Source organism: Taudactylus pleione, unplaced genomic scaffold (assembly GCF_031769625.1).
Source record: "Taudactylus pleione unplaced genomic scaffold, aTauple2 ptg000152l, whole genome shotgun sequence".
NCBI lineage: Eukaryota > Metazoa > Chordata > Amphibia > Anura > Myobatrachidae > Taudactylus > Taudactylus pleione.
In genome coordinates, this window is record NW_028284554.1 from 2558990 (window position 1) to 2573867 (window position 14878).

General features: G+C 43.6%; 1 protein-coding gene across 1 annotated transcript in view; it reads left to right on the forward strand.

Moving 5' to 3' along the window:
• Positions 1-14878, forward strand: part of LOC148522184 (phospholipid-transporting ATPase IK-like) — a 295966-nt gene that overhangs the window by 212486 nt on the left and 68602 nt on the right. Inside the window, 1 exon segment of the mRNA XM_088474278.1 lies at positions 12047-12158. Within this exon segment, the coding sequence (XP_088330404.1) occupies positions 12047-12158 (112 nt within the window).

Genomic DNA, 14878 nt, shown 5'->3' on the forward strand with positions numbered 1-14878 from the left:
TGAGTCAAGCAGGGAAGAAAAGGAACCTGTGTCGATAGTGTCAATGTTACGCTTAGTAATGGAGGCTTTTGGAGGTAGAGGAGGGGAAGGAGAGAGGGACAGGTTAAAAGAGAGAAGGTGATGGTCAGAAAGAGGGAATGGGGAATTGAGGTGGTCAGAAATATCACAACGGTGTGTGAATACCAGATCAAGCAGATGGCCACTCACATGGGAGGGTGAGGAGGTCCATTGGGAGAGACCAAGTGACGATGTGAGGGAGAGGAGTTTGGAGGCAGAGGATTCTGTGGGGATATCAATTGGAATATTGAAGTCACCTAGGATAATGGAGGGAAGGTCTGAGGAGAGACACATCTCGAGGAGGCAAGGAGTCCACATACATAGATAATTTGAATACAACCCAACCCATAGATACCTAATAACACATGATCATGTGGGCCTGACTTAATTCGTAGGCTGCCCACATACCTAAGTAATGGATGACAGTGGTCATGTGACCCCAAACCTCGTTATTTGTTACAGTGTTTGGTTGTTAATTAGACTATCTGATTCATCAGCATAGTATCTAAAAAACTTTGCTACATAGCTTATATATATATATATATATATATATATATACAATATATACTGATCATTTTCATATCTTCTTGAAAAAACATTATCTTCAAACCCACATGACATGAGCTGATAATACCTAATTGATACATATGTAATACAGTGAAGGTAAGTATACATTTTCTTTATATATTATTATTTAGCTGACCTCTTATAAGTGCAACCTGTTTTTATTGGCAATGGGAATAGCCTGTCACTAAACTCTTCTTAAATAGTAATTATTGTTATTATATTTCATAATAAAGATACATAACCTAACCTAAATGAATAGAATCTTCGTACAATTCTTGTCATAACACCTTGGTTTGATAATCCCAAGGTGTATACTGATCATATAATTGACAAACCAGTTAGATAGAGATATAAGATATAACCATAATATTATACATGTTTAATAGAATATAGGTAAGACATAAGGAACAAATAGTGTTAATAATTTAAAAAAAAATTCTTTTAGCATCATATAGAATATATTATCTGATCACTACTTGTGGGAATAAATTCGTAAGAAAAATCCCTTGGGTGTAATCTAATGTAGTGGATTTTGATAGACAAAGATAGGTCTAGGGAAAATCAGCCTTACATACTAGACCCTTATATTCAAATGAACTCTATAATACTACATTTAATTCCATAGCTTCATTTAGCCCCTTGGAATGTACGGTATCTAGTTCAAACATCCAGAATATTTCTTGTCTACACAATAATTTAAACCTGTTTCCTCCTCTAACGGTAGCTGGAATTCTTTCTATACCTGTTATTTTCAGAGATTTGGGATCTCCTTTGCGGAAGTCAATAAAGTGTTTGGACACACTATGTGTCAGCACATGATTGAGAACATTTATTCGATGTTCCATAAATCTAACTTTAAGTGTTCTTGTTCTTCCAATGTAACGTAGGTTGCAACTACAGGTAAGAAGATATATAATATAGGAAGAGTTACAATTTATAAAGTTTTTTTATTTCATATGGATTATCACTACTGGTTCCAGCAATGTGGGTAGTTTTTCTATCCAAGTGATTACAGGTAGTGCATTTTACACCTCCACACTTATGTGAACCTTTAGGTTTAGGTTGTAACCATGATAGTTATTTTTTCTGTGGTTCTTTTAATGGTGCATAGAAAGGTAAGACTTTCAGTGCCTTCTTTGATCTTGTATCAGCCTTCCAGGACCTTAACCAAAGGGCCCTGCGTGCCACTATTGAAGCTGCTGATGCTTTAGAACCCAAAATTCCAGCATCTACTGCCGCTCCTCCCAGATAGGAAGCCGCTTCCCATATGTGGGAGATATACATCATCTGTTCTCTGGTAGCATCTGGTAGAGAATCTTCCAATGCCCCCAAGCATTCTTCAACAGCTTGGGCTACCCAGGCTCCAGCCATAGCTAGAAGAGTAACAGCTACATATGATGAAAATATTGCCTTAAGACATGCATCAATTTTTCTTTGTGGAATCCTTCAGAGAAGATGCTGACAAAATAGGCAATGTAGCATTTCTAATTAAATATGTCACATGAGCATCAACAGTAGGAGTACCTAGTACATACAGAAGCTGGGAAAGGATACAACGAAGTTATTCTTTTATTCACATAAAACCATTTGTCCGGGTTACCCCATGCTTCATCCATAAGCTCAGTAAGCTGTTCAGACAGGAACGCCATTTTGTCCACCTTCCGGGGGTGATTAAACACTAGAGTCTTCTTTCTATAAGCTGGTTCATCATCCTGAATATCTAGGATTGATTTAACCGCCATCACCAAAGAAGAAACATCCACTGTGGATCGATGATCCTCCTCCCCCATGCTAGACCCTGGAGAGGAACCCTGTGCATCATCTGATTCCTTTGATGATGAGTCTGAATCAAAATGATGGGCAGACTGATAAAAAGATAATTTGCGCTTAGGCGTCTTAGTAACTACCAGTCTGCATTCAACATTAGATGGTGCCATACTCTGACTAGAATGGCCATAAACATCCTTCCAGAAAGGATGGATAGGAGGTGCAAACATAGCATGCTGTGTACACTCCATCCAAGGAGGCATTGTGGGAATAGCCATCCACAAACTGCTTTGTTACCTGGGACAAAGAGGATACCCAAGGTGGCTCTTGTCCAGGGAAAGGTAAATTGGACTGGTGAGGTGGCTCTTTATAACAGACAACACACAAGCCATCCTTTTAATCCTGAGGGGACAAATAGGCCATACATGATTTACATGAAACCGGCACAGGGGACAGCAGCACTCTGGTAGTGAGCATCTCAAATACATGTGGAGGGTCGGGGGAGCAACTCAGATGTAGGGACTGAGTCCGGGTCAGGGTAGGAGCTGCCAGGGGAGCGCCTACCTCCCCTAAGCTGCATCAGCAAGCCGGGTATGCTGGCCTCATGGCAGCAGATATGCTGCCAATCCCCGGCATCAGAAAATAAGGCCCCTGTGGTCTAGTGAAGATGCGGATGCTCCCAGGCCCTGAGTGCAGCGGCTTCCAGTGCGTCTCCGGCACCGGAAGAAAGGACTGCCACGTGCTATTCCTCGTAAGCAAGGAATTGCCTTACCTGACATGTCTGTGCATCAGGTTGCAGTCTGGGTCCCAGCATCGCTGCTAGCAAGTTCAGCCGAGACCCGTTGGAATCACCAGCCCTGTTACTGGTGTGGCAGAGGTAGATGGAGTCGCAATAGGCTAGAACTGGAAGCAGGAATTCAGAACTGAACCCAGGAATGAGGAGCTCAGGACCTGTGAGCTGATTACAGGTGCACAGACCTGGAACCTGCATTCTGATATACAGAACTGGAAATGGATCCTGAGACTCAGCGCTAGCTGGCTATCAGATAACCAAAACAGAGAAACATGTCACCAATGGAGTGCTTGTGGATGAATTGGTGGCTGTGGTAGCTGTGGAGAAACAGACACTTGGGGCCAAATGTAATAGGTTGCGAGTTCTCACACATTTAGAATGTGCAAGTTTGTCCCGCAACTCGTAAATGTAATAAGGTGTGAGTCTTAGGGTCCCATCTTGACTCGTATGCGAGTGAATGCGAGTTAAAACTGTGGGTAAACTCGCACCTTGTAATGCAACTTTCATTACAAGGTGCGAGTTACACAGATGCACATATCAGTGTTAAAATAATAGGGGGGGCCCTAAAAACACAACTATCACTGAGCTTTTCTGAGCCAGTGAATATATGGGGGACTAAAGATGTAGGGGTCCCACGTGTTTTCATCAACTAGCACCAGGTTCAGTGAGCCAGTCCTGGCTGTGGAAATATGAGGGACAAAATGAGTAGAGGTACCCCGTAAAGGCCACAACAAGCACCTGACTCTTTCTAGTGGTGGTGTAATGCCACAGCCATGGGACCTGCTTCCTGCGGTCCCTAAACAAAGCATTATCATCCCACGATAGTCAACCCAGGCCAAGGGGATAATGTTTTGGTATGTTCACACAGAAGCATGCACGGATCACACTGATCTGTGCTTGCCTTTCTATAACTCGCACCTGCAGGTCTATTTTTTATGCAAGTTTTAAGTAAGTAATATGTGTGAGTTGAAAACTCACATTCTGTTACATTGGCCAAGTTGTATGCTTTCCATGTGAAAACATCTGGAAGTGAGTTTTGCCATTATCAGCTGCAGGGGTGTGAGAAACATGTGAGTTTTCATGTTCTCACACCCTATTACATAGGGTGAGTTCTAAAAATGTGTGAGTATAGCTCTGTACTCACACATTTTCAAAACTCCGACCCTATTACATTTAGCCACTGGTGTAAATGGAACTCTGGCAGTAGAAACATACAATTTAGGTAAATGCAGGGTTAATAATGAGGAACATGCACTTGATGTAAATTGAGTTCTTATTGAGAAAAAGGCACTGATTAAAACAGGAGCAGTTGTTGAGAAATACAAGAACAGAGCTGAAAACAACTGAAGCCCAGAACCAAGGACAGGGCTGTATCTTCCATTGGACTTGTTGGGCCTGAAGCTTTTAGGGGCCCACCAACTTGCCCCCATGCAGCCGTGGCCAGTTGATAAATGAAAGCTGGCGTAATGTATTCTTCCGCTCCTTCCCCCCCCGGGTGACGAGTACTCACCTCCGTCCTTCCACTTCCTCCGCCGGCACCAGACCAGAGTCTCTCTGAGTGTGAGAGACGACTGCTGACTGGTTGAGCAGCAGCAGCTCCGCCCAGGCCAGACAGTTTGATGTGTTGCGTTGCCTTGAAAGCTGCTGCTGTGTGCCGCCTAGACTCCTGGACCTGCAGGACCCAACCCGGTCTCTGCCTCCTCTGCAACTGTCTCTGTCCCGACTCGGACTCACGACCCAGCCTCAGGAGTACGCATCCACCCACACTGCAAAGATAAGGGCTGCACTGCGGCTGAGCAATAAGCCACGGGGAAGTGTGAGAGACACAACTGCTTATACACAGCAGCCTTTCTCCAGTGCTGCTGTGGGACATTTACTGTATTTACTTGTGGGGACAAAAAAGTTGCAGGTACTTGATTTGACTGCAAGGGAAGGCTTCTCAGTTCCAACTCCACTCCTCTGGATACCAGGAGCAACCTCCAGCGCCTATGTTTTACATATGTAATTTTGGAAAGATTGCACAACTTTTCTGTTTTGGGCAGCTGCAGCCTATCACTTACCCAGACACAGTATACTTAGTAAGTGCTAGGGTCAGCCAAACCTTTCTATTTTTTTTATCAAATGTCTGACTGATTTTGTTGAAAGTACTACTAAATCTAAATGTTTAATTTTATTGACCAGTTAAATTTATTTCCCGTAAATGGGTGGGTAGGGGCCCCAGTCCATTGCTTTTCCCAGGGCCCACACTGCTGTTAAGACAGCCCTGACCAAGGAATGATCCTCATCTGAAGAAGTACATTGTTCTGGCAATGAGCTAGTCTCTGGGGCAGGTTTAAATAGGGTGCTGATGAGTTTTGATGTACTTAAGCAGGTTACAGCTGAAAGGTACTGTATACTCTCTACCTTTAGGGTGTGCAGTTTAGAGATGAGAAAATCGTACCGTGCATGCCCTGCTGCAATTATCTAAATAAATAATCAGAACATTTGGTGCCCGCAATGTACAGTATGGAATGGTACCAGCATCACAGGACAGCGGGGTTACATCTCCCCTAGTCCCTGGCTCCTACAGAGGCCCGGGCCTTAGTAATTTGTACTGTGCCCCCACCAACTCTCTCATCAGTTCTACTACTCACTTGAGCAACATATATAATCTAAACAAAGAAAATAACAGTTGATAGCTGTAAAACTAAGTGGAGCCATCACCGGGACAGAACACATCATATTAAAAGACTTGTCAACTAGGATTTGTAATCCAGTCTGACCGGACATCAATTTTCCATGTAATATATATATATATATATTAGGGATGTGCAGGCTCGGATAGGTTCGAGTTTGCACGTGGAGTTCGGATTTTTCCCTCCAAAAAAATGGAACTCAGAACGAGGCAAAACGTCATCTTACATGGACGAACATCATCATTCCTGGTCTTTTGTCCAGGAATGATGATGTTCGTCCATGTAAGATGACGTTTTGCCTCGTTCTGAGTTCCGTTTTTTTGGAGGGAAAAAACCGAACTCCACGTGCAAACTCGAACCTATCCGAGCCTGCACATCCCTAATATATATATATATATATATATATATATATATATATATATATATTAAGTATTTAAAACCAAACCTGTAAACTTTGTATTCTAAAATATTTAATTTAACATTCTAAATTATATTTTATTAGAAAAAAAATATTAACACAGCTAGAATAACATATTAATATACAACATCCACTCATTTGTTCTAAAGAGTTCCAAACTCCAAAAGTAAATAATTTAACTGATTAATCATAACCTACTGTAATTTAATATGTTAGGAATAATATCAAAGTTTCACACTTTACACTATTGGCATTTATGATTGATTAAGATCTAATAAAAAATTATTTAGTATTAACCATTTAATTAACCCACCTACTTTTAATTACTTCTAAAGCATTTCCCTTGATTAACATAATTACCTTTATAAACTTCTCTGGTGAGAAATAAACTCTTAGAAGTGTTATGCTATCCAGTTATTCAGTTATGTAATAAGCATGTTTGGTGCATTATTCATGATCAACTCTATTCATTCTATTAAATATTATATTATACTATTATCTTAAATGCAATAGGGGACCTCATTAATCACTGTATACCCTAGCTTTAAATTATTCTCTACACTCCCATTCATATTAATATGTCTAAACCCAATCTAAGTGAATTCATCATTAACTTTAACCATCATGAACAGTATCCTAATGCAATGCGTTTTTCTATATAATAAAAGGTGCCGTTACAAGTTGGTATAAAATGTTTAGCAGCGTCCACACTTAGGATAAGTGTTCAGATACTGATTTTATTCATTTGTGAAATTATTTCACTAATTAATTCTTATTTCTGGAACGTGTTTTAAGAATTAGAAATATGATTAAAAAAAGGGTTTGCTACTGCTACCGCTGAACACCAACTCTAAAAACTGCATATATGTTTATATCTTATTTTATTATGTTCAACATCAGATAATCAATGCATATATATATATATATATATAAATGTAGAAAGAGGCAGCACTTCCACAGATTAAAGACACAGGAGAACTGGCTGCATGTGCAACTAGCTGCACTAGCACCATCCCTTACATTCCCCACATTTGAGGTTCATGCTATACGCCATTTCCAAACAGTAAACCTCAGAGTAGCTGTCATTTACCATCCTCCTGGTTCTCCCTCCAAATTCCTTGACAACTTCGCTTCCTGGCTCCCTCACTTTCTCTCCTCAGATCTTCGCTCCATTATCCTAGGTGATTTTAATAAAGAATCCTTTGCAGCTAAACTCCTTACCCTCACCTCTTCATTTGGTCTCGCCCAATGGACCTCATCACCCTCCCGTGTGAGTGGCCACTCACTTGACCTGGTCTTTACTCACCGTTGTGATTGCTCCAATTCCCCATTCCCCCTTTCTGACCATCACCCTTTCTCTTTTAACCTATCCCTCTCTCCTTCCCCTCCTTTACCTCCTAAGGCTACCATTACTAAGTGTAATATTGAGGCTACTGACACTGTTGCTTTTTCCTCCCTGATGGACTCTCTTCTCTCCCCTATCCTTTCTCTCTCTTGTCCTGAACAAGCTACTTCCCTGTACAATTCCTCACTTACTTCTGCTCTTGACTCTGTTGCCCCAGCAAGAACTTCTCACCCTCGCAGATCTACACCACAACCCTGGCATTCCAAATGCACCAGATACCTGCAAAAGTGTTCAAGAATTGCCGAGCGTCAGTGGAGAAAATCACACTCTAAGGCTGACTTCCTCCATTTCAAATTGATTCTCTCTTCCTACAGTGCTGACCTGTCCCTCTCCAAACAAACATATTTCAAGAACCTCATCTCCTCCCAGTCCTCAAACCCCTGGCGTCTCTTTGCCACTTTCAACTCCCCCCTCTGCCCTTCCCCTCCTCGCCTCCCCTCCTCGCTCTCTGCCCTTGACTTTGCCACCTACTTTACATCTAACATTGACTCCATATGTGAGGACATCATATCCCATCAGACCCTCAGCACTCCTCCCCCTCCTTTCCCTGACCACCCCTCCTCTTCTGTCTCACAAACTCAGGCATCCTTCTCCCCTGTTTCTGGAGAGGAAGTCATGGCCCTCTTCCGGTCCTCCCCTCCTTCCACCTCCCCTCTTGACCCTATCCCTTTCCATCTCCTCTGTTGCCTGTTTCGTTCTGCTTGTTCCCATCTTACTCACCTCCTTAATCTCTCCCTATCACCTGGCACTGTCCCTTCTGCATTCAAATATGCCCTTGTCTCCCCCATTCTTAAAAAACCTACCCTTGATCCTAACATACTTTCCAACTACCGACCCATCTCTCTTCTCCCTTTTGCTTCCAAACTCCTTGAGCGTATTACCTATAACCGCCTTACCACCTTTCTTTTCTCACACTCCCACCTTGACTCATTTCAATCTGGCTTCTGTTCTTTCCACTCCACTGAAACTACCCTCACGAAAGTCAGCAATGACCTCCTTGCTGCCAAATCCAAGGGCCACTACTCTCTGCTCATTCTCCTTGACCTCTCTGCTGCATTTGACACAGTAGACCACCCTCTCCTCCTGCAAATCCTTCACTCTCTTGGTTTACGTGGCACTGCCCTCTCCTGGCTTTCCTCCTACCTCTCTGATTGTTCCTTCTCTGTGTCCTCTCATGACTCCTCTTCCCCCCACTTCCACTGACAGTAGGAGTTCCCCATGGTTCTGTTCTTGGACCTCTCCTTTTCTCCCTATATACGTCCTCTTTAGGTGAACTCATAAACTCCTTTGACCTCCAATATCATCTCTATGCTGATGATACTCAAATTTACCTTTCCACCCCTGAGCTCTCCCCCTCGCTCCTTACCCGTATCTCCAACTGTCTCTCTGCTGTCTCTTCATGGATGTCCCAGCGCTTTCTTACACTTAACATGTCAAAGACTGAGCTGATCAATGTTATGCAATGGCCAAGTCAATCCCCTGACCTGAATCCGATTGAGCATGCATTTCACTTGATGAAGGCAAAACTGAAGGGAAAATGCCCCAAGAACAAGCAGAAACTGAAGACATTTGCAGTAGAGGCCTGGCAGAGCATCACCAGGGATGAAACCCAGCGTCTGGTGATGTCTATGTGTTCCAGACTTCAGGCTGTAATTGCCTGCAAAGTATTAAAAAGTGAAAGTTAGATTTAGGATTGTTTTCACACCTAGAATCAACTCCAGACCTTTTACCTGCTTAATTGATAATGAAATAATGAGGGAATAGCCCACACCTGTCCATGAAATAGCTTTTGAGTTGATAGTCCCATTACTTTTGGCCCCTTAAAAAGTGGGAGGCACATATAGAAACCGTTGTAATTCCTACACCGTTCACCCGATTTGGATGTAATTACCCTCAAATTAAATCTGAAAGTCTGCAGTTAAAGCACATCTTGTTTGTTTCATTTCAAAACCATTGTGGTGGTGAATAGAGGCCAAAATCTGAAAATTCTGTCAATGTCCCAATATTTATGGACCTGACTGTATATATATCCAAAAGCTACAAGTTTACGCTATGATATAAAGTACATACTTTTTCAAGGGAGTCAATGGTCATGATGTTGCCAGTCAATAGGTTTACATCATGATAAAGGCTGGAGTTTGTTAACATTGTTGTAATGTTATACCGGCAGTCTTATCTGGCTTCAAGGATCTGCAGGTGATGCAGTGCCTAGAAGCCTGGGCTGCTTGTTAAGTTGTGCGCATGTGCGAGATCGTGAAACTGCATATGCGCACAAGCTGTCTGCACAGACTGGGAGAGAGCCCAGGCCCACCTGGAGTCTACTATGTGTAATGCTTGATTCTTTGTAAACACATCTTTTGACAGTTGTTCATGATAATCTCCTTCCACTAGGACCAGGAAGAAGCTGGGCTCTTTGGTGGCTCTCTAGGCTACAGGGTGCCGTTCCAGGCACCCTGCAAGCAAAATTCAGGAGCCATGTGACAGCGATGGTGTCACTCATTATGACCTGGTTGTGGCACGAATTGCCCACCCCTAGTGTCCAGTGTATTTCCATGAAATAAGATAAATAGCACAGGAGTGAATAAAAAGTAGTTGATTTTGGTTCTGCACATACATTATCCATAAACACTGTCCACAGTCAATTAGGTAAGCAGTATTATAATAAGTGGTTGATGCAAAATTGGACGCAAAATGATGTAAATCACATGAAAACTAGTGAATTATCTCCCATATAGAGAGCTGCACACATCTTGAGATTTGTCTGACTTCATTGGCAACATACTGTATGTACCTAGTTTACTCCAATTCATCATCATCAGTGTGTATTTGGTAGCAAGTACTGTATGCCTTCTCGGCATATATAATTTATGTGCTTATAAATGTCTGCATTGCGTGGACACACCTTTACTTTACTCCATTTCCATGTGTACTACCTTCTTCTCCCTCTCTGCCTCTCCAGTTGTAAGGGAATGCATGTGCCAGATTTACACAAGTCTACATTGGGGCATACAGTATGCATCCATTCTCTTTGAGGGTATACACAGAATGAATTTGAATAATTTATGCTACACAAATTTATGTAAGTTGAACTCTGCATCATGCGAAAAGTAGATCAATTAAATAGCAAATATTGCATGTTTTGTCAATGCTGCTGACTTCATGGATGTAACTATTAATCTGTTTATTGTATTCTTCAACCTTTCCCCTTCCTTCTCCCAATCAGAATGTACACGTGGCCTGATTCTGACCCGCTCACGAGCGCTGAGCGCTCGCAAGCGGGTCGATGGTGCCCTAGTGCGCATGCGCACGACAGAGGGAGCTCCGTCGTGCGCATGTGCGAGACCCGAATAGCGACGGCCAAGCCGTCGCTATGGGCCTCGCACCAAAGGGGGCGTGCTGTTGATGTTGATTGACAGCACGCCCCCTTTGGTGGGCGTGCCGGGGGCGTTGCTGCCCAGACAGAGGCGTTCCCACTGACATCACTAGTGAGTGGGAGTGCTTTTGGCTCTGATAGAGCCTAAAGCACTCCTGGGCTTGCGGAAGCGAGACCCTACCGCAGGGTCTCGTCGCAAGGCCAATAGTTGCAATGGTCTTGACCATCGCGACCATCTTTTTGGCCACTCGCATAACCTGTGGGTGGTCACCCACATGCGAGCGGCCAGGAGGCTGCTCCAATAAGAGGTAGGAGGGCCCTGATTCAGAGCGAGCGCTCTTATCAGAGCATCCGGCTCTGAATCAGGCCCACTGTTCTGATTGGCTGTCAGCCAGGCTTCTAAACACAATAGCATGCACTTATACTGTAGTTAACAATATACATTTTATTCACATAGTAAATATATGAACCATATATGTACACCATGAAAATAATATGTCATGAAGTGGTCCCATAATTTTTTCTTTTCTTTTTCAAAAACAGGATACTAATGTGATTCAAACTTTGCTGAACCTATAAAAGTTGCCTCGTATATCATTATAGGTTTCAAAGTACTGTAATGCACTTATAGGATAATTTCACAACGTATCCACTTAACATGGGTTCATTGGGTGTTTAAAGTATGTTAAAATAAAGTATAGTGAGTTAAAGGTGTAGTATGGACAAAATGGGGAGTATCCATGTAATATCAGGACCCATGAGTGACAAATTAAAGATAATAAATGCATATTATTAGCTATAGATTGCCAGTGGGGAAACTGTGATAATGCAGGTACTGCCACATGGAACTAATGTAACTGCTGGGAAGTATGAGTAAAAATAGCTTAGATTGCACTTGCACCTCAATTCTCAGGTGTCTTCTCCTTATCATAGTCATTAGTATGGCAATCATGTGCAAACAGCTGAAAGACTAATAATCTCTTCCATTCAGCTACTTGGTGCCACTGGTATCGAAGACAAGTTACAGAATGGTGTTCCAGAAACAATCCAGCTCTTGAGAGATGGGAATATGAAGATTTGGATGCTGACAGGAGATAAGACAGGTACATTTTCATGTTAAATTTACCAAACTTATGGGTCTATTTTAGAGATGAGCGGGTTTGGTTCCCAGAGAACCGAACCCATGCGAACCCTCTCCGAGACAAAAACTTGCAATCTCGCTGTCGGATCGTCAAGGTTTTGTATTGAGCGGGCTTAATGCTGATTGGCTGAGAGAGCCTTCTGTCACGGCTCTCAGCCAATCAGCGTTAAGCCTATTTAATATGGGCACAGGAAGGAAAAGAAGATGCTGCCCATCCCCCGCTGCCTGACTCTGCTGGCACTCCCGCTTCCGACACCGCCGGCACACCCTGCTGCCGACACCCCTGCTACCGACACTGCTTGCACCCTGTGTTGAGGATATCACCAGCACCCATGCACTGCCGACACCATCAGGACCCCCACACTGAGGACATCGCTGGCACCCCCCGCTTTGCCGACACCAGCGGCACCCTGCACTAAGGACACTGCCAGCACACCCGCACTACTGCCCCACGTATTGAGGTCTCCGTCAGCAACCACACACTGCCGCTACTCCCACACAGAGGTCATCCCCGTGCAGCCGACACTGTCAGCACTCCTGCACTGAGGACACTGCTGGCACCCTCGCTCTGCTGACACTGCCGGCACTAGGCACTCAGGACACTGCCAGGACCCCACTCTGCCAACACTGCCACGCTGTCAACACTGATGGCACTTCCGCATTGAGGACACCACTGGCACTCTTGCATTGAGGACACCTCCAGTACCCCGCACTGCCGACATTGCTGTCACAGTAAGTGCACTATTGGCATATCCAACCCACACTGTATAACACACTGTTTCTGTGTTGAAACTTGGAAGCTGAACTGCCACATGTTAGTGCCACTCATTGTGTCGCTTAGCTTAGTCAGCCAGCTAGCTCGATGCAACCTTTTGGCCTTAACTACAGTAGATGAAAAAATTTATATTGTGAGGTGGTCAAAATTGTTTGTAAATAAATGTTACTGAGGTTAATAATACTGTAGGAACAAAAACAGGCCAAAATTATGTGATTTTAACTGTTTTTATGATTTTTTAAGAAAAAATCTAGGACCAAAACCAAAAAACAAAACACAGAGATGAGGTTTTGGAAAACCAATCCAAATCGAAAACCAGGGGAGAACCAGAACCAAAGCCAAAACACGGGGGTCAGCGCACATCCCTAGTTTATTTAATAAAGCCATATGCCTTTCATCTGCAGTATTTCAGCTGTAAAGTATAGATTTCATTTATATATATCTATGAAAAAGAAAAGTCACTGATTTCTCTGCCTTTTCATCTTATCATTCACAATTCTGCCCATAGATTTGACGGGGACTGTGCAGAAACAATATTTATATAGATAAGATAAGCAAAATTTTTCCTATGGTTTGTTCAAAACATAATGCCATCTCCGGATGACGCTATGCACTGGAGAAAAGCTAAGAGACAGTCCTCTTTTTGCTTTCTCACAGAGGCCCTGAATCAGAGCCGGACGCTGGTTTTTTAGAGCGGCCCCCTGGGAAGAACAGTATTATTACTAATTGTAACCCATTATCCCTGCACCGACCACCACCAGGGGTGCCAGGAAGAGCCAAGGTTTCACCCTAGCCCTTGGTTGTCCTCAGGAGGGGGGCCCCTTTTTTGTGATGTCCTCACTTTCAAAAGAATACCAGGGCTGGGGTGACCAGTTTGGGGCTGGAGAATGCTTTGGCAGGTGGGACCCCACCTTACCTTGCAAATCTGTGCAGTGCTTCTGCTGAACATGCAGCTCACAGGCAGGTCGATTCAGTTCAGTCCAAACATGACTGAACTTACTTGCAAACACGATTCCATACTGTATACTATTGGAAAACACAATTCAATTAAACATGATTTTAGTAAATTTGTCTGTTTCATTGGGAAAAACTCACCCATGTCCCTGCAGTGCACAGTGTGTTTGAACCTGGGCAGAATGACAGGTAGGGACTATTTGTGGGTTACAACAGGGGGTGGTGACTCAAATGAAAGTGTATTGCGACTGTGATCCTGTAAACAGTAAAAATGGCTCCGTGGTCTCCTGCGATGGATGCTTTGTCTTTGTATGTAGTCACTTGGAAGGCAATGGTGGACATCTCAATAGAAATCCCAGAGGCTGCATCATTTTCACATAACCCCTGCATAGAAATCGCAGCTGCGGTGGCGTTAGCATCCATCTCTGAATCAGGTCCAAGTAGTCACTCTGCAAAATTTGCGTATTTTGTAAACTTCCACTCCTCTGCAAATGCTTCCTCCTGTTCCACAAATGTATTCACAGGATGCAGTTTATAGACTGGTGGACTAAATGCCGCCGGTCTATATCCTGACACGAGAAGCCAGACGGGGGACTTCAGATAAGCATCTGAATTCCAACGCCGGAAAGCCGAAGGCCGACAGCCCAAATTAGGTAAGTCCGAGGTGTCCTTAATGTTAGCCTAGGGGGGGAGAAGGGTTAGGTTTAGGGAGTGTAGAAAAGTTAGGTTTATGTTTTGGGGGGGAAAGTTAAGGTCAGGCACCCCTAGTTGGGAGGGTTAGGGTTAGGCACCCCCTGGGGGTAGGTTAGGGCCCCCCCGAGAGGGTTAGGTTTAGGGTGCGGGAAGGGGGAGTTAGGTTTAGGCACCCCCGTGGGGGATTTAGGATAAGGCACCACCCCAGGATTTTTAGGGTTAGGCAACCCTAAGGGAGGGTTAGAGTTAGGGGGGAGAGA